General features: G+C 54.9%; 2 protein-coding genes across 7 annotated transcripts; one reads left to right on the top strand and one right to left on the bottom strand.

The window, feature by feature from the left end:
- Positions 1-4,133: 4,133 nt before the first annotated feature.
- LOC117081042 (60S ribosomal protein L23a-like) lies at positions 4,134-4,684 on the bottom strand. The gene has a single exon (XM_033206625.1). The coding sequence runs from the start codon at positions 4,670-4,672 to the stop codon at positions 4,253-4,255; it is 420 nt and encodes a 139-aa protein (XP_033062516.1). The 5' UTR covers positions 4,673-4,684; the 3' UTR covers positions 4,134-4,252.
- Positions 4,685-6,708: 2,024 nt separating this feature from the next.
- Positions 6,709-16,487, top strand: PPP1R32 (protein phosphatase 1 regulatory subunit 32). Of its 6 annotated transcripts, XM_033206621.1 has the most exons (14): positions 6,710-6,819; positions 7,375-7,511; positions 7,910-8,027; positions 8,254-8,407; positions 10,251-10,379; positions 10,906-10,969; positions 11,336-11,448; positions 11,881-11,940; positions 12,061-12,147; positions 12,484-12,597; positions 12,710-12,804; positions 15,347-15,511; positions 16,060-16,143; positions 16,372-16,487. In XM_033206621.1, the coding sequence occupies exons 2-13, from the start codon at positions 7,403-7,405 to the stop codon at positions 16,127-16,129; spliced, it is 1,278 nt and encodes a 425-aa protein (XP_033062512.1). In that variant the 5' UTR covers positions 6,710-6,819; positions 7,375-7,402; the 3' UTR covers positions 16,130-16,143; positions 16,372-16,487. The 6 variants fall into 6 exon arrangements, with proteins under 6 accessions (XP_033062513.1, XP_033062512.1, XP_033062514.1 ...); XM_033206623.1 differs by lacking the exon at positions 11,881-11,940; XM_033206624.1 differs by lacking the exon at positions 15,347-15,511.
- Positions 16,488-18,462: the final 1,975 nt, after the last annotated feature.

Below are 18,462 nucleotides of genomic sequence, written 5' to 3'. Positions count from 1 at the left end.
GTGAGCTCTTGTGTCCTTTGTGGGCACCTCGGAGTCTGGCTTGGGAGAAACTCCCTGTGCAGGTCCAGCCAGTCTAGAGGCCAGGCGGAGTGTGGGTTGGCATGAGGCCGACTCCCCTCCATGCCCCTCTGTAATAAGGCAGAGGGGAAGGACCTTGGAAGGGGTAGGCTGGGGTCCTGCTATTTCACAGATGGGAGGTGAGGGGACCAGGGGGAAGGGACGTGGAGCCAGCCGTCACTTGAGTATATGAAGATAGAGCTCCAAGTCCTCCAGGCCAAACAAACAACACTTCTCAAACTAAAGCAAGCCAAACCTCCTATTCTGGCTCCACCCCCTCTTCACAGGCAACAGGATCAGAGGGAGGCAGTTAATTAAGAAGGGTCACATAGCACTATTTGTGCCAGAGCCAGACCTCAAACTCAAGCTTAGAAGAGGCTCAAAAAGGGGCAGGGATGTAACCTCAACTCACCTGAAGCCAAGAAACATTACTCTAGGTTTGTCCCAGCCTCCAGCATGGGAATTTTGAAAGTAGGAGTATAATTACCCTCTCCTCGCCACCCCCAGCCTCCTGGGCTGGGAGGGCTTAGTGCCTTCAGCTGTGTCCCAGGGATCTGTTTCCCATTTGTCAGTCATCTTAGCTGATTCGAATAATTTCAAACCTTTCTTCTCTGAATTTTTCACCCAGCAGTGCCCAGCACAAACTAAGGAACATGAGAGGGATGAACTCTTTAAAAGGATTTTTAGGCCTAGCATGGTGGCTCACACCTGTAATCCCAGCACTTTGGGAGGCCGAGGCAGGAGGTATCCCTTGAAGCCAGGAGTTTGAGACCAGCCTGGGCAACAAAGCAAGATCCTGTCTCTATAAAAACTTTTTTTTAATCTTTGCTTTTTAATTTTTTTCTTTATAGAGGTAATCAGGTTTAAAAAGAGATTTAAAAAGTCATTGGAAGTCAAATTTTGAAAATAGAGAACCTGTAGCTTAACCTTTGAGGCAATATCAAAGTGGTCACCAGCATGACCTTTGAAGCCAGGATGTCTGGGTTCAAATAATGGCTTTTACCCTTACTAGCCATGTGACTTGTGACAAGTTACGCAGCCTCTCTGTGTCTGGGTTTCTTCATCTATAAAACGGAGGAGCTGATACCACCCACTAGGTAGGAATGCGGTGAAGTTTAATTGTGCTAATCATGGGAAGTGCTTAGAAACAGTCCCTGATACCTAATAAACCAGTGAAAGTTTGCTATTATTGTCATCCTGTCAAGCTGCTTGCATGCCTCTGGGATGGGGAACTCACTCCCCCCAGGGCAGCCTGTTCCCCTGTTGGATTATTTAGTGTGTTAGGAGACTTTTCTATCCATTAAGCTGAAGTATGCCAACCTGTCTCTTCCCTACAAGAGCCCTGGCTTCCCTCTGAGGGCATCCATAAAGACCCACGTCAACCAAAGCAAAATGACACATACTTGGTGGTGTGTGGCTTATTCACTTGAGTTAATCCTCCTTTGGGGAACTGCAGCCCACACGGCCCAGCACAGAGTGCAGATGTCTGTCTCCGCTCAGCGCTTTCAGCGGTGGTGTGCTCTGGCCTCCAAAGCCTGTGAGCGCCTACCCCACTGATCCTAGCCAAGGAGCTCTATGGGCCGAGACCCAGCATATCCTTTCACTGCGTCCTCTCTGCTAACCTAGTGTATCTCTAGCCTCTGCCTTCCTATAGGGAAACAGGGGAATCTTTTTTTTTTTTTTCTGAAATGGAGTCTTGCTCTGTCACCCAGGCTGGAGTGCAGTGGCACGATCTCAGCTCACCGCAACCTCTAACTCCCACGTTCAAGAAGTTCTCCCTGCCTTAGCCTCCCGAGTAGCTGGGATTACAGGCACCTGCCACCATGCCTTGCTAATTTCTGTATATTTAGTAGAGACAGGGTTTCACCATGTTGGCCAGGCTGGTCTCGAACTCCTGACCTCAGGTGATCTGCCTGCTTTGGCCTCCCAAAGTGCTGGAATTACAGGTGTGAGCCACCATGCCCGGCTGGAAACAGGGGAATCTTACTGCCTAGGAGTGAGCCAGAAAGTAGGAGGCAGTTGCCCATCTGGCCAGGGCAGTCCATCTCTGGAAAATCATCCCTTTGGAAAAACCCAGTGCTATGGTCCCAGCGCTTTCTGGAGAATTTGCTGGTGTGTTCCAGAGGGTAGGGCATAGATTCCAGGTTCAAAGCTGAGTTTGGATCCCAGCTCCACCGCTCCCTGTCTTCGAGGCCTCAGGCAGCTTCCTCACATGTAAAATGGGCACGATTACAGTAGTTCCCACATAGGGCTGGGAGTGAAAAGCGATGAGGTGATTCGTAGCTCAGCTCTGGCACAACGAAGTGCTGAATAAATGGGGACGGGTATGGAAGGGAGCGGGATGAGGTGGGCCTAGATTTTCCAATAGGGAAGGACTTTTAGTCTGTCCCTTCATTTTGTAGATGGAAGGACTGAGGTCCACAGGTGACAGGTCCAAAAGTAACACTGCTCTTGGGCCACCTGGCACCTGCAACCAGGGGAGGGGCCCCTGGGCTCCTGCTCCCTGCGGGCTCCAGCGCTTGCCCTCCCGGGACACTCCTTGCCCGGACCCAACCCTTCTGTTCTGGAGGGATGGGTGAGTGAGGCTTGGGGTGGGGCTGTGACCGGGTCGACGGAGCTGCTCTGTCCCCAACTCCTAGGATCCCGCCCCCACACCCCAGTCTTAGGGATGCATCTGCGTCATCTCCTGCAGTTCCGAGTTACGGCCGCTGGGTGTCGCCACACAGCAAAAAAACCCGCGGGCCGCCCGGAGGACGGGACGTAACTGGGGCTCTGATGGGACAGCACCGCCAGACCTTGATCCCCGACCCCGGAACTCCTGCCCAGGTCCTTGGTCGGCTACAGCCTAGAACCTCCCTAAGAGAAGCCCTAAGGGACGATTTCAAACCTTTCTACCACCCCTGCTGGCCCCCTCCACCTGTTAAAAGGAAAACCTGGCTACAGCCTACCTGGGGGCTGCTTCTCCCAGCTGAGCTCCTCCTCCAGCCACGCTGCACCCGTCAGGGCTCCCAGCCTGCTGGACACCTGTCCGCCTTTGTGTTGTCGGGCCCTCCACGTAGAGGGCCCTTCCTTATCTCTGCCTGGTGCAGGCCTGTTAACTCTTGTGCATAGGGTATTTCAAATCCACCAGCGACCCTGCTAGGTAGACACGCTTACCCCTGCCTACAGGTACAGAAACAGGCTGGAAGAGAGTAAGCTCCGAGTCACACACAGCAAAAGCAGGTTTTGAACTCGGGCTCCCACAGTGAGCTTTCTTTTGCTACATCTGAGATCCTTCCTAAACTGTGGGCTCTCTGAGGCCAGGGCCATGTGGATTTCCTGTTTATAACCCTTGGGCCCAATCCTTTGCCTAGAAGGCAGTGAGTACTCAAAAGGCACCTCTCTCCAGGGCCTTTCCCTAACTCTTAGATGGCACCTACTGTGTCCCAGGTACTGGGCTAAATGCTTCGTGCCTGCCACAACTCTGCAGGTAGTTAGCATTATTATACTTATTCTCCAGAAGGGAAAACGGAGGCACAAGGAACATGCACTGTCTTGCAGTTATCTAGTGGCAGAGACAGGACCCACACCATCTGGCTTCAGAGTCCAAGCTCTTGCTCGTAGCCACTTCTCCAGGCACACTTAGAGGAGGGACCCTCTCTCCCTTCAGCCTGTGAGCACCTCACCTGTGGTGGTCTCACCCTTTGTGCTTCGTGTGTGGAGCTCACATGAGCCTCTGTAGTAGACTGGGAGCAGCTTGCTGGAGGGCAGGGCTGTGTGCACTCACTCCTGTGTCCTTGCCCCCTGTGATCCCTGAACAGAATCGTTAGTCTGGAGGGTAGGTGCCAAACGTGCTTCAGCTTGCCTTCCCATGGTGGGCTGGGTGAGGACTTGAGCAAACCTCCATCCTGGCAGACCAGGTCACTACAGGATGAATGCGGCAAGGGCATCTCCTGGCTGAGGAAAGATGTCTCCTTTCCCTTTATTCAGCCTTCATTCATACCTCACTCTCCCCTGAGAGCAGGGGTGCTCTGGAGCCAGCTCTACCGGCTTCCAGGAGAGCTGAAGGCAAAAATTCCAGGAAATTGGCGAGCTGGTTTTTTTTTTTTTTTTTATGTTGAAAAGATATATATATATATATTTAGAATTAGGCAGCTGGACTCAGTTTAGATGATCCCAATTTTGTTGGCAACATCCAAAGCGTCGTAATCAGGAGCTAGTCAAACATATGCCTTTTCTCTCCATCAGGCCGAATCAGGGTGTTGACCTTGGCCACATCAATGTCATAGAGCTTCTTCACAGCCTGTTTAATCTGGTGCTTGTTGGCTTTAACATCCACAATGAACACAAGTGTGTTGTTGTCTTCTATCTTCTTCATGGCAGACTCAGTGGTCAGCGGAAACTTGATGATAGCATAGTGGTCAAGCTTGTTTCTCCTGGGGGCGCTCTTCCGAGAATATTTGGGCTGCCTCCGCAGTCGCAGTGTCTTGGGCCGCCGGAAGGTGGGTGACGTGCGGATCTTCTTTTTTTTGTGGCTGTGGACACCTTTCAACACTGCTTTCTTGGCCTTTAAAGGCTTTGCTTTGGCTTCGGCTTTAGGAGGGGCAGGAGCTTCCTTCTTTGCTTTCGGCGCCATCTTGTGAAAAGGCGCGAGCTGGTTTTTAACTCTGCCATTGTTAAAAATTAAATTACTGGCTGAGTGCTGTGGCTCATGCCTGTAATCCCAGCACTTTGGGAGGCTGAGGCAGGCAGATCACTTGAGCTCAGGAGGTTGAGACCAACCTGGCCAACGTAGTGAAACCACATCTCTACTAAAAATACAAAAATTAGCTGGGCGTGGTGGCGGGCGCCTGTAATCCCAGCTACTCAGGAGGCCGAGGCAGGAGAATTACTTGAACTGGGAGATGGAGGTTGCAGTGAGCTGAGATCGCGCCACTGCACTCCAGCCTGGGAGACAGAGCAAGACTCCATCTTAAATAAATAAATAAATAAATAAATAACTTAAACCTGCAATTTAATGAATTATATTAAAAACAAAAAATACATACCTAAAATTCATCACCCCTTAATTATGTGAGTACATTTTTCTATTATTTGTGCTGTCGAGGTTACTTATGCCCATTATGTCTGCATGATAGAACTACTCATGTACAGTGCTGAGCGGCCTCCCCACGTCCCAGTTCAAAGACAATTGTAGTGGTGGTTTGAAAGCAGCAGCCCCGTGGGACTATTGACACCACAGAAATTGGCAAATGCTACAAAGTAGGGCTATCCTACCCCACCCAGAGATCCAACTGTTACACCATTTACAAGCCCGAGAGCCAATTTAAGACAAACAGGCTGTCACGGAAGAAACTTGTCACTGTGGAGTTTGCGCACTCAGATTTGAGTCCAGGCTCCGTCTCCACCCACTGTGGGGCCTGGGCTATTTGCCCTTGAGCCTCACCTTTCCTATCTGCAAAATAAGGCTAAAAGTACAGCAGTTATTACAAATTGAGCATTTGCCGAGTGTGATGGCTTGTTCCTGTAATCCCGGCAACTCAGGAGGCTGAGGCAGGAGGATCACTTGAGGCCAGGAATTCAAGACCAGCCTCAGCAATATAGCAAGATGCTGTCTCTACAACAAATAAATAAATAAATAAGCAAGTCAGGCCTGGGGGAACACACACCTGAGCCCGGCCCGGCTGCTCCCTTCTCCAGTTCTGTCCCTGCAGTCCTGTCACTGTGATTCTGCCACACCGACCTTGTCCACAGCCCACCTACTCCATTTCCTGCCATCACAGTCCTGAAAGGGCAGGCTTGCAAAGCTGACGTCTGAGGCAAGAGGATTGCTTGAGCTTAGGAGTTGGAGGCTGGACTGAGCTATGATGGTGCCTCTGCACTCCAACCCAGGTGACAGCATAAGATCCTGTCTCTCTTAAAAAAGAAAAAAAAAAAAAAATGAGCATTTACTACCTGCCAGGTGCTGAATCCATGCTCTTGCTAAATCTGCCAGCAGCCCTGTGAGGTGGGTGCAGTCACATCGCTTGTGAAGATGGGGATATGGGGGCGTGAAGAGGATAAGTACCTCATCAAAGGTGACAGATCGGATTTGAACCGCACTTTTAACTGCTGCAGTTTATTGGCCCTACCATAATAGTGCCCAGTTCAGAGGATGGTTTGGGGGAGTACACAACGTAATGTGTGTTAAGGGCTTAGCACAGATGTGGCTCCAGCGGAACGTAGTAAACATTGATTTTCCACGAGGCACAAGAGCGGGATCTAGATCCACCCACGTTTGAATCTCAACTTGGCTATTTTCTGATTGCGAGATCTCTGGAGTCAAGTCACTTTGCTTGTCTAAGCCTCATGTTCCCCCAGTGAAAATGGGGATAACCATAGCTACTGAAGAGCTGCTCAGAGGACAGAGATAGAGGATGTGAAGTACCTGCCGAGAAGTGGGTACTTTATGGGAATGAGTGTCCGGGATTATCTTTTATTTTATGTCATGCAGACAGCAACTCTTCCCAGCCCTGTGGAGGAGGCCAGAGGTTGGGGCTGGAGCCCTGGAGGCAGGGCCTTGCTCGGGCAGCTCCTGACCCTCCCCTCCTGGCCAGGTCAGTCCCTCAGTGGGCCCTGGCCCTAGAAGGGCTCGGAAGCCTGGGGACGCTGTTGCTAGGCACCAGTTGCTAGGCTACACATTGTTTCTCCTGCTTGGCCACCTCCAGGAGGGCTGGCTTCTCTGCAGAGCTCTGTCTGACTCCTGCAGCCTCTCCCTGACCTCAGAGCCTCTGCAGAGGAAAGGTGAGGGTGGAGCCGCTGCGGTTGGGCCTTGGGGAGAGCGGAACCAACTCCCAGGGGAGGCAGGCAAGGCCAGAGGCAGGCAAGGCCATGGGAGCTGAGGGAGAGAGAGGAGCCGGGAGCTGAGAGTGAGCGTCCCAGCCTGACTTCTTGGGTGGGAGCCAAGAATTCCCCAGATAGCGGGTTGTTGGCTCATTCATTCCGAGAGGTGGATATGTAAGGTTCAGGTCGGGGGCCGAGGAGTCAAATACCTACGTCTGAATCCCGGCACTACCACCTATTATGAGCAAATCCTTTATCTCTTTAAACCTCACTGTCCCCGCGGTAAATGGAGACAGGAAGAGTTAATAAGAAGGTGTGGGAAAGTGAGAGGAGACACGAGGACTCTTGGGATAAGTGTGGATGATCCGTTTTGTCCTCAGTTTAGGGACGTGGGAGCTGGGGCAGAGAGACAGAGGCCTGGGAGAAGGGGCCAGCTGTGTGGGGACTCAGGTCTTTGCCCCGTGGGCTTCCGAGCTGGGCTTGGGACCCACGAGGCTCCCCGCGCTTCCTTTCTAGGCCCCCCGGGGCCCTGCCCCACAGCATCATGATGGGGAAACTCCCCCTGGGGGTCGTCTCCCCTTATGTGAAGATGAGTTCGGGGGGCTACACGGACCCCCTGAAATTCTATGCCACCAGCTACTGCACAGCCTACGGTGAGGGCACCTTTGCGCAGCAGCTTTCCCCAGGACATTGGAGGGAAGGGAGGGGCTCTCTCTGAGGGAGGAGCAGCCCCTCTGGCTGTCACACTGCAGAGCAACCTGTCACGCTGAATCCGTCTGTCCCCTGAGCCCGGCCCGGCTGCTCCCTTCTCCAGTTCTGTCCCTGCAGTCCTGTCACTGTGATTCTGCCACACCGACCTTGTCCACAGCCCACCTACTCCATTTCCTGCCATCACAGTCCTGAAAGGGCAGGCTTGCAAAGCTCCTGCCCGTGGCTCTGAGCCCTCCCCTGTCACTGTGACCCCTGTGCCCCTCGGAGGACACTGGCCCTGCCTGGGAAGCCCTGCCTGTTTTTGACCTTGGGGTCTGTCTCCTCGTTGCCCCTCTGGCAGGTCGAGAGGATTTCAAGCCCCGTGTGGGCAGTCACACAGGCACCGGCTACAAATCAAATTTCCGGCCCGTGGTCTCATGCCAAGCCAGTCTGGAGGCCTTAGACAACCTGGCCACGGGGTACGGTCTGTATGGCTCCTTCCCAGCCCCTGCCCTGCTCATCAGACCAACTCCAGGCTCCATGGATGGGGACCCTGAGCTTTGCCTGGCCTAGGCTGGGGGTCCTGGGTGACACAGGGCACGGCAGACCCCTGAGCCATCTGTGGGAGGGTGCAGGGAGGAAGGTAGCTCCTGAGCAGTGGACAGAGGCAGGCGGCCTGGAGTTCTAGCTCCTCCTCACCCTCAGGGAACAAGCCCGGGACCATTTCCAGTCTGTGGCCAGCCAGAGTTACCGCCCCCTGGAGGTGCCTGACGGCAAGCATCCCCTGCCCTGGAGCATGCACCAGACCAGCTCAGGCTATGGGCGGGAGAAGCCCAGTGCGGGTCCCCCCACCAAGGAGGTCAGTGCTGGGCCAGGGCCAGGAGAGGGAAGCCTTAGGGTAGGGTGGGGCTAGGGCTGCACTGCCAACAGTTGGTCAAGGTGGAGGTGACAGGGCATGGAGCAGCCACATTGTAGGGATGGGGGCCACTCATCTTTCTCCCCTTTGTCCTCATCCTTGTCCCCACCATCCCCACCACCTCCATTCCCTGCCCCAGCCCCACCATTACCTCCGCCTCCATTTCCATCCCCATCGCTGTCCCATTCTGATGAGCCTCACACTTCCTTCCACACCTGCAAGCCCCATCACCGTCCCTGCCACCACCACTGTCCCCTACCATCGACATCCTCACCCCATCTTTTTCATTTCTTTTTTGTGAGATGGAGTCTCACTCTGTTGCCCAGGCTGGAGTGCAGTGGCACGATCTCGGCTCACTGCAACCTCTGCCTCCTGGGTTCAAGTGATTCTCCTGCCTCAGCCTCCCCAGTAGCTGGGTTTACAGGCATGTGCCACCACACTCGGCTCATTTTTTGTATTTTTAGTAGAGACAGCGTTTCACCATGTTAGCCAGGATAGTCTCGATCTCCTGATCTCGTGATCCGCCCGCCTCAGGCTCCCAAAGTGCTGGGATTTCAGGCGTGAGCCATCGCGCCTGGCCCCATCTTTTTCATTTCTGTCCTCATTATTACTACCCTTCTTATCATCAGCACCACCACCAGAATAGACACTCATTCATTCATCCCGCCAGTATGTTCTGAATATCTCCTTCATATTTGAAGATGGTAAGAGCTGGTAGAGTGTGGGGTGGGACGGGTGGTAGGAAATATAACGGGGAGAAGCAGGGAGGAAGAGAAGTGAAGGAATTGCAGGCCAGGCACTATGGCTCACACCTGTAATCCCAGCACTTTGGGAAACTGAAGCGGGCAGATCAGTTAAGGTCAGGAGTTCAAGACCAGTCTGGCCAATATGGAGAAACCCCATCTCTACTAAAAATACAAAAATTAGCTGGAAGTGGTGGCATGCACCTGTAATCCCAGCTACTTGGGAGGCTGAGGCAGGAGAATCGCTTGAACTCGGGAGGCAGAGGTTGCAGTGAGGCTGAGATTGCCTGGGCAATAGAATGAGACTTGGTCTCAAAAAAAAAAAAAGGCCAGGCACAGTGGCTCGCACCTGTAATCCCAGCACTTTGAGAGGCCGAGTCGGGTGGATCACTTGAGGCCAACTGCTGGTGGGCCAGCCTGGCCAACATGGTGAAACCCCAACTCTACCAAAAAAATACAACAAAATCAGCCGGGTGTGGTGGCTTGCGTCTGTAGTCCTGGCTACTTGGGAGGCTGAGGCACAAAAATTGACTGAATCCGGGAGGTAGAGGTTGCAGGAAGCTGAGATCACGCCATTGCACTCCAGCCTGGGCAACAGAGCAAGACTCTGTTATAAATAAATAAGAAGTGAAGGAGTTGCAACTGCAAATCAGGAGGGTCGGGAAAGAGCTTGCTATGGAGACACTGGACAAAGACTTGAGGGAGGCCAGCCCCTCCAGATGCAGCTGTCTGAGGGAGGAGTGGTCCAGGCAGTGCCAACAGCAAGTGCAAAGGCCCTCAGGTGGGAACAGAAAGGAGAAAAGCAGCTAGAACAAGGTGAGGCACTCAGGTTCTTGTGGACCACCAGGAGGATGTGGAATTCCCTGTGAGCGTGATAGGAAGGCTGCAGAGCTCTAAGCAGAGGAGGGAAGCACAGGTTTCATTGTGAAGGGACCCCCTCTGGCTGCTCTGCAGATACTGTACTCTGTAAAGGTCAAGGGCAGAAGCAGAGTCAGGTAGTGACTGCTGCCCCCTCACCTGTCATTGGCCCTTCTTCCTTCCAGGTCCGGAAGGTTCATTTTGACACCCAGGAGCATGGGCCCCAGGCCATCACGGGGCTGGAGCCCAGGGAAGTGCCCCTGCTCCACCAGCAGCAGGGCCAGGGCCCGCTGGAGCGGGAGAACTTCCGATATGTGAGTGGCAGCCCGGCTAAGGTCTTCGGGGTGGGGCAGAGGGGCCACACCCGCCTCCTCCTCCCACCTCAAGAAAAGTGTAGCACCGATTCATCCACAAAGCCAGCTCGGTGTGAGCTCAGGGCGCCAGGCAAGACAGGAGAACAAAGGATTTGATATTGGCTATTTCCAAAATAGCATCAATGTGACTTCTCGCGATTTAACGCTCATCCTCTTCCCCCAGCCTTCCTCCTCTCTCTCACGCCGCCCCCGCCCCGTTCTCGGTCCCTCTGGGCCCCCCACTCATTACCAGGAGTCTGGTGTGAGGTGTGACGTGGTATTCATAGTCACAGGGGCACTGTGCTCTTACACTGAAACTCCTGGCCCTGCGATGCCCCACCCCAGAGAGACCTGTGTCCAGGATGCTGTACTGGCCCACACAGGCCTCCTCAGAGCACAGATAACCGAGGAGCCACTCCACTGCCGCTGCATGCCTTTGGGGCCCTGGTGGGCTGGTGCCACTATTCTTCCAACCTCTGTGTTCCAGGGCCCACGCTTCATGACTTCGGAGTACAATTCCAAGTATCTCAGGGAGCCTCTAGACCAGCCAGGTAGGCCCTTCCAATCCACCTCCCTACTTCCTGCCCCAGGGGCCCTGGAGCTGGCTTAGGACTAAGAAGGCACCAGTGGAAGAAAGAAGGATGCACAGGTGGCTGGGGGGAAGCGCCTCTCCCAGGCTGACCTCAGTGCCTTGGGCCTCTCAGGAGGGCGGCTTGGCTGGTGCATACCCTTCCTCTGCTCCCTCTCCTGTCCTCTGGCCTGGACTCTGGAATCCTCACCCTGCCACCCACAATCCTCATGGTACAGGTCTCCAGGATCTTGGGATCCACTCCCTCTGCACCTGCTGGGACACTGAGCCTCTGGAGGACACGTGGGGACCAGGTGGCCTGGCAGCAAATGGGACATTTCTGTTGCAGATTTCTTGCAGAAGAACTCGATCGGCGCCAAGGAGGGGAGCGGCTTCACCAAACAGTCCCGCCAGAGCCCCATTGTCTTCCAGCCACCCTCACAGGCCCTCCCTGGGGACCCTGTAAGTCGGCTGGGCTCCTGCTAGAACTTTAGGGGGCTTGACGCCCTCCAGTCTCAGGGTTCCTAGCTTTCCTAAAGAATGTGAGCTGCAGAGCCCTTTGTTCAAACACAAGATGAAAGAGCTTAGGTGAAAACCACTGCTTTGGTCCAGTTCCCCCATTTTATAGATGAAAAGACTGAGATCCAAAGAGATGAAGAGGTGTAGCCAAGGTCATTCAGAGTTCAGACAAGAGCCCTGGCCTGCTGGTCCCATTCAGGGTCATGCCTTCCCCTGTCTTCTCCCCAAACACTTCCCTTTTCTCAATGATGCCCATTTGAGCTGAGTTCTTCTCTGTGCTCAGCACAGCAGGGGCCTGGAGGCAGAGTGGGTGGGAGCTGCCAGGGGCCCAGCCTGCCTCTGGGGAGCTGACATCCTCTGTGGGCCTCTTTCCAGGCCCTCCTCCCAGGCCAGAGTGTCACCAAGTCTGACTTCCTCCCCAAGACTCACCTGCATGTAAGCTGAGCTAGGGGGAGGCTGGGGACCGCCTGGCAGGGAGCAGTTAGAACATGGCTCTGGAAGGGGGCGGGGGAAGCAGCCACATCCTGGTGCCAGTGGCTGCTTTGCTCTCTCCAGGGAGATGAGTTCCTACCTATGTTGGCCAGAGGCTCCAAGCGGGAAACAGCCTTCAGCCGAGGGAATGAAAGGATTCTGAACCCCAGAGTGAGTGGCCTTGGCTCCTCGCTCAGAGGAGGGAGGAGACAGGGAGGTTTCTGGGATGAGGTGGCATTTGGGTCAGGCATTGAGGAATGGGTAGAATTAGAATATTTGAGGATGTGGAGGTAGGGCCCCAGGTGGAGGGCGAAGAGAGACTGGGCCTTTCTGGGGGCTGGAAGACGAGGGGTGTGGTCTGAAATAGACTTGACTAGAAGGGGAAGGGAGGGTCACTGGGGCTGGGGACAGGTCACAGCTGTGTGTGCCTCTGCCTGCCCCCTCTCCATCCCTGCTGCCTCAGCCTGGCCACCTCAGCCTCCCTTCTGGTGGCTCTGTCCCCTGCAGGTGCCCCCTCCCTGCCCAGAACCCAGCAGCATGAGCCACCAGCAGTTCCAGCCACTTCATCGGATGCAACAGACAAATGTTGCCCTGCTTGGCCGGGAGACTGTGGGGAAAAAGGTGAGACCTGCTACATCCAACCTCCACCCCCAAAGCCCCACCCCTTCTGACCTGACAATTCCCCTGTCTATTCCCTTATTGTCCCCTGACAATTCCCCTGTCCCTTATGCAGGAGCCCACAGGGTTCAGCCTTAACAACCCTATGTATGTCCGGAGTCCCTGTGATCCTGACAGGGATCAGCGATACCTGACCACCTACAACCAAGGGTGAGGTCCACTTCCTGGTCCAAAGCTGAAACCATTTGAGAGACAGACTGAGACTGGGATAAGAATGAGCTCACAGCCTCATGGAGAAGATCAACACTGAGTGAATGTGGGTTCCCCAGAAGCAGACCCTAAGCCAAGGATTGGAGTGCAAGCACATTATTAGGCAGTTATTAGGCGTGTGGGAGTGGAGAAGTGGGATGAGGGAGGGAAGTAGTAATAATGAGCATGTTACTAAGCCAGCTATTCCACCGGGAAAACTCTAGAAAGCAGTGTAAAGCACACAACTCAGAACCACCCCAGTCAAAGGTGAGAGAGCTGGGGTATTTATACCCCTACATCCATCAGTCATTGGTTAAAGGTTATCCTCAGGCAACATTAAATCCCAGATGCCTCCTTGCTCAGGCAAAGCAGGTTCTAGCATCCCAAGGGTAGCTTTCCCACAGATATGCAGTACAGGGCATTGGTGGCCAGGCTGGTGGGCATGGAAAGAACAAGGGAGAGCCAGGGAGTCTGGAGCAGCAGCATCTGCTAAGACACTCCATCCAGCCAATGGTTGGTGGGCTTGAAGTTCCCTCAGAAGGTAAATTCTGTGCTTTGCATTCCCTGGATGAAGAGTGACTCTCCTGGGCATCAGGGAGGGCTTCCAGGAGGAGGTGGCCCCAGAGCCATGGGGAAGGCTTCTGGGGCCAGGACTGGGTGGGGAGAGCATTATAGGAATGGTATAAAGGAAGTGTAATTCTTCTTCTTTTTTGTTTTTTTGAGATGGAGTTTCACTCTGTCGCCCAGGCTGGAGTGCAATGGCATGATCTCAGCTCACCGCAACTTTCGCCTTGTGGCTTCAAGTGATCCTCCTGAGTAGCTGGGGTTACAGGCATGTGCCACCATGCCCAGCTAATTTTTGTATTTTTAGTAGAGATGGGATTTTGCTGTGTTGGCCAGGCTGGTCTTGAACTCTTGACCTCAAGTGATCCGCCTGCCTCAGCCTCCCCAAAGTGCTGAGATAAGAGGCATGAGCCACCATGCCCTGCCAGGAAGTATAATTCTTTTTTTTTTTTTTTGAGATGGAGTCTCCCTCTGTTGCCCAGGCTGGGGTGCAGTGGCACGATCTCGGCTCACTGCAAGCTCCGCCTCTGGGGTTCACACCATTCTCCTGCCTCAGCCTCCCGAGTAGCTGGGACTACAGGCACCTGCCACCAAGCCCGGCTAATTTTTTTGTATTTTTAGTAGAGACGGGGTTTCACTGTGTTAGCCAGGATGGTCTCGATCTCCTTACCTTGTGATCTGCCCGGCTCCAGGAAGTGTCATTTTTAGGACAAACTCCTCTGAGCCAGGAAGCGCAAGCTTTCCTCACTAATCAGTCGTCTGTGTCCACCCTGCTTCCTCTCCAGCTCCTGGTCCTCCAAGGTGTCCCTGCAACCTCCCTGTCTCCTCAGGCTCCGCCTGGCCCACCCCCTGCTCCACGATACCTCCCAGAATCCATTCATGGAACAGACTTTAACTGAGCCCTGACTGGGTGCCAAGGCCTGCTGCAGGCCCTGGGAATGTGTGTGCAGCTCCTGCCCTACAGAGCTCAGACCTCAGCCCGGGCGGGGGCACGCATGTGGCTGCGGTCCGTTAGTGAGAGCTGTTAGGTGACGGGCGGGGAGAAAAGGATCGGGAGGGCTGCAGTGGGCACGGGTCAGATTTGAAATCGGTGGCCTTGAGCAGGTGACATTTGAACTGAGACTGAAAAGAGGGGAGGGCGGTGGCCTGGAGGAGCAGCAAGAGCCGGAAGGGCCGCTGGTTGTCCTCTGGCCTGACCCCTGAGGCTCAGAGGGGAGGAGCAGTGCTTCCGCCTCGCACAGCAGACTCGCGGCACAGTGGCTGCTCCAGTTCCCACGGAGGTGGGGGGAGGGCCAGAGGCTCAGTCTGGGTGTGAGGGGCAACGATGTTCTGACCCCTTCTTCGGCAAACATCTCCTCCTGTGGCTCTGGCAGAGACCAGCTCCAGCCCTCTCTGCTGGGTCCCTCCAGCCTGTCGTGTCCTGAGCTCCTTCTGGCTGTCAGGCACACTTGCTGGTGCTTTCTGGTGCGCACAGAGCCCCAGGGCTGTCATCACCGATTTCTGCATGGATCTATCTGCATCCCCTCTTCATAAGTTCAAGGGTGGGACCCCCATCTTACTTGTCTTTGCACCTTCTGGACCTGGCTGTGCTCAGTTAAATGGAAGGAAATGGAAATGAAATGGAAGGAAAATTAAGTGCCTAGAGAAGTGGATGAGATGGGGTTCCCACCCCAAGGTGCTGGCAGGCCAGGGACAGGGACGTCACTGAAACTGTCCTTTTATACTCCAAAGAGTGTTTCAGCATCAGGCAGAGGGGAGGGCAGGCTTTTCGAGTAAGGCTTCCCCCAGTGGACGTGGGCTTAGGGAGAGTCAGACGAGGAGGACAGCATGAGCAAAGGCAGGGAGGCTGGGTGATCTGAGGGCCGATGGAGAGGGGCAGGAGGGGCTGCAGAGGTGGGCAGAGGCCAGATTCCAGCCAAGGACCCCTCCTCTCCTCCAGGTACTTCAAGAACATCCCCAAAGGTCTAGACCGGGAAGGCTGGACTCGAGGTGGCATCCAGCCCCAGATACCGGGAGGCTACGCCCTCAGCCAGCCAGTCAGCTGCATGGAGGCCGCCCCCAACCCCACAGAGAGCCTGCGGCACCTGCACCCCCATGTGGGAAGGTGGCACTCCCCCCAGCTCTGTTCCTTCTCCCTACCCCTCATCCAGGCCCTGCGCCAGGCCTTTCCCCTCCTCTCCTCTCGTTTTGTTAGTCCGGTTCATTCCTATGAGAGGCCCATCTCCTCTGGCTGGCTCTAGTGGCCCTTCTCCTGCCAGCACTGACTCCTCCCCTCCTCTCCGTCCAGTGACCCCTCCCTCAGATGTCTCCTCTTCCCTCTCCTGCCCCGGTACCCCAGGCCAGATGGGCTGGAGCAGGAGGATCTGAGCGAGGGGCTCTGGGGTGGTTTGGATCCAGAAGGGGATGAGGGGACGGATCTAGAGATGAATGGACTGTGGTTCCGCCTCACTCAGCTCCTTTCAATTCAATTCCTCAGAAATTACATTTATACCAACAATGGCCCAGAGTTGGCAGGCAAAGAATGTTTGTGGCTTGGCTGCCCTGGCTGAGCCCTGGCTGTGCTCTCTCAGGGAGGGTCAGGCAGAAGACGAGTAGACAAGGTCCATCCCAGCCTGCCAACGCCCCCAACACTCTCCTCTTGCCTCCCTGCAGAACCCTGACCTCAGCCGACCCCTTCTACCGGGACGCACCCCACAGCAGCCGCTTCATGGCACACAGCTGAGCCCTGAGCCCTTGGTAAGGGGCTAGGACTCCCACACTCAGCTGTTCCGGTGTGTGGGCAACCGTTGTGGGCCAGCCCTGCCTCCCAAGCCCTGGGTTAAGCCAGTCTTGCCTGGGGATCCCCACTTCCGAGTGGGGGGTGCGAGATCAGGGGGCCTCTCAGAACCTCTTCTGTGCCAGGCAAGCACACGGAAATACCCCTGAGTCCCTTGCTCAGGCTTTGCCTCTGCTTCTCCTCCACAGGTTTGCCAACCCTACAGGACAGGAGCCAGGCTATTGTCTGTACCCCCCACTCGATCCCCCAGGGGGACATCCCCGCCCAGCTACTTTCCTAATGAAATAAAGAGCATTGAAGCAGAGAAGTGTGACATCACTATCAGGGTGGCTGGAAAAAGGAGGGGTGAGCTGGGGCAGTGGGTGCCGGGGTGGAGGAGCTGGGCCAGATTTGGAATCGGAAGGGCTCGGCTGGAACCTCTGAAGAACCATGACACGATGGATAGGCACTTCCTTCTCCCGACTCAGTTTCTTGTCCTGTAAAGGGTCCTTTATGGCCTGTGCTGTTTGGGAAAGTACTTGGTTAAGTGTGGGTGGAACAACCCCAGGGGAGGGGCCAGTGGGCCAGAGAAGGGGAGGGAAGCAGACTCAAGGCAAGGAGAAAGAGGAGTCTCAGACGCGTGGCCACCTGGACACCGACATGGGGCGGGGGCTGATCACAAAGGCTGGTGCCACTCTCCCTCCCAGCCAAGGTGACCAGAGCAGGGCGGCCTGTTTGTGAGAAAGAGAACAAGCTGCCCCTTACGCGTCCCAGGTGAGCGCAGGCCCTGATGAGCCAACATCCTGCACGAGAAGAGAAGGGTGTCTCTTCCTCCAGATGTTGCAGCCTGATATAGGCCCTCAGCCTGCAAGACAGCATCTGGGCCAGCTCTCAGCACCTTTTGTCACCTCAGCCGGGTGCATTTGTGCAGTGCACAACACTACAACTATATGCCGTGGCCCTGCTAGCACCAGCTCCTATAAATGAGGAGTGTGGACCCAGAGAGGGTGCGTGAGCTGCTCAAGGTCACACAGGGCAGAAAGGCAGCAGCAGCGCTGGGTTGGGGATGTCCCCTGTGCCTTGCATCCCTGTCTGGGCATGCAGAGGGGGTGTCTTCCGACCCCTTGCCTCCACTTGTGCTCCTTAGTGGAGGTCTGTGGAGCAGTGCTGCTGGCCCCAGAGCCTGGTGGTACCCAGCACAGTCTTGAACGGCAGGCCTGGGGGCTGTCCACAGCTTGGCTGGGGCTCCATGTGGGCTGTGGGTGGCTCCAGCTGGTCCCAGCTTGGGAGGAGGGAAGCAGAAGACACAGAGTCTCAGAGCCAGACTCAGGACCCAGCGACAGCCCAGACTGTGGGTGGCGACCTGCCAGTCCATGCCCCAGCAATAGGAGTGAGTCACCAAGGGGACTGGGCTGGGCCCCAGCCATGGCCATAGTAAGGTGGAGAGTGAGCAAGTGCGGGATCAGCCAGCCTCTCCCTGCCCAAAGACACACACACACACACACACACGCACTCAACACAAAAGCACACGCAAATACAAACACACAAGTGCACACAGACCCCTGAAGGCATGCACACACACATCTAGGCACATAAATGCCAACGGAAGTACACATAAACTAACACAACCACACACACGGAAACACAAACAAGCGTGCACAACCACCAGATCTTCACATCCAGGACTCTTAGACACGCAGACACACAGCCAGCCTGATGTGGTTTTGAGTATTTGTCCCCACCCAAATCGCATGTTGCATTGGAATCCTCAGTGCTGGAGGCGGGGCCTGGTGGGAGGTGATTGGGTCACGGGAGTGGATCCCTCATGGCTTGGTGCTGTCCTCACTATAGTGAATTCTCGTGAGACTTGGTTGTTAAAAAGTGTGTGGCACCCCCCACCTCTGGCTCCTGCTCCTGTGTGTGAAGTGCCTACTCCCAGCTGGGCGCAGTGGCTCACGCTTGTAATTCCAGCACTTTGGGAGACTGAGGCAGGTGTCACTCGAGGTCAGGAATTTGAGATCAGTCTGGCCAAAGATACAAATACCAAAAATACAAAATATTAGCTGGGCGTGGTGGCGCATGCCTGTAATCCCAGCTACTCAGGAGGCTGAGGCACAAGAATGGCTTGAACCTGGGAGGCAGAGGTTGCAGTGAGCTGAGATCACACCCCTGCACTCCAGCCTGAGCAATAGAGTAAGACTCTGTCTAAAAAAAAAAAAGAAAGAAATGCCTGTTCCCCCTTCACCTTCCACCATGAGTGGAAGCTTCCTGAGGCCTTCCCAGAAGCAGATGCTGGTGCT

The sequence above is a fragment of the Trachypithecus francoisi genome, unplaced genomic scaffold (genome assembly GCF_009764315.1).
Source record: "Trachypithecus francoisi isolate TF-2019V2 unplaced genomic scaffold, Tfra_2.0 Lachesis_group8, whole genome shotgun sequence".
Lineage (NCBI taxonomy): Eukaryota > Metazoa > Chordata > Mammalia > Primates > Cercopithecidae > Trachypithecus > Trachypithecus francoisi.
Note: the sequence above shows the minus strand (reverse complement) of the source record. Positions and strands in the feature narration are given on the sequence as shown.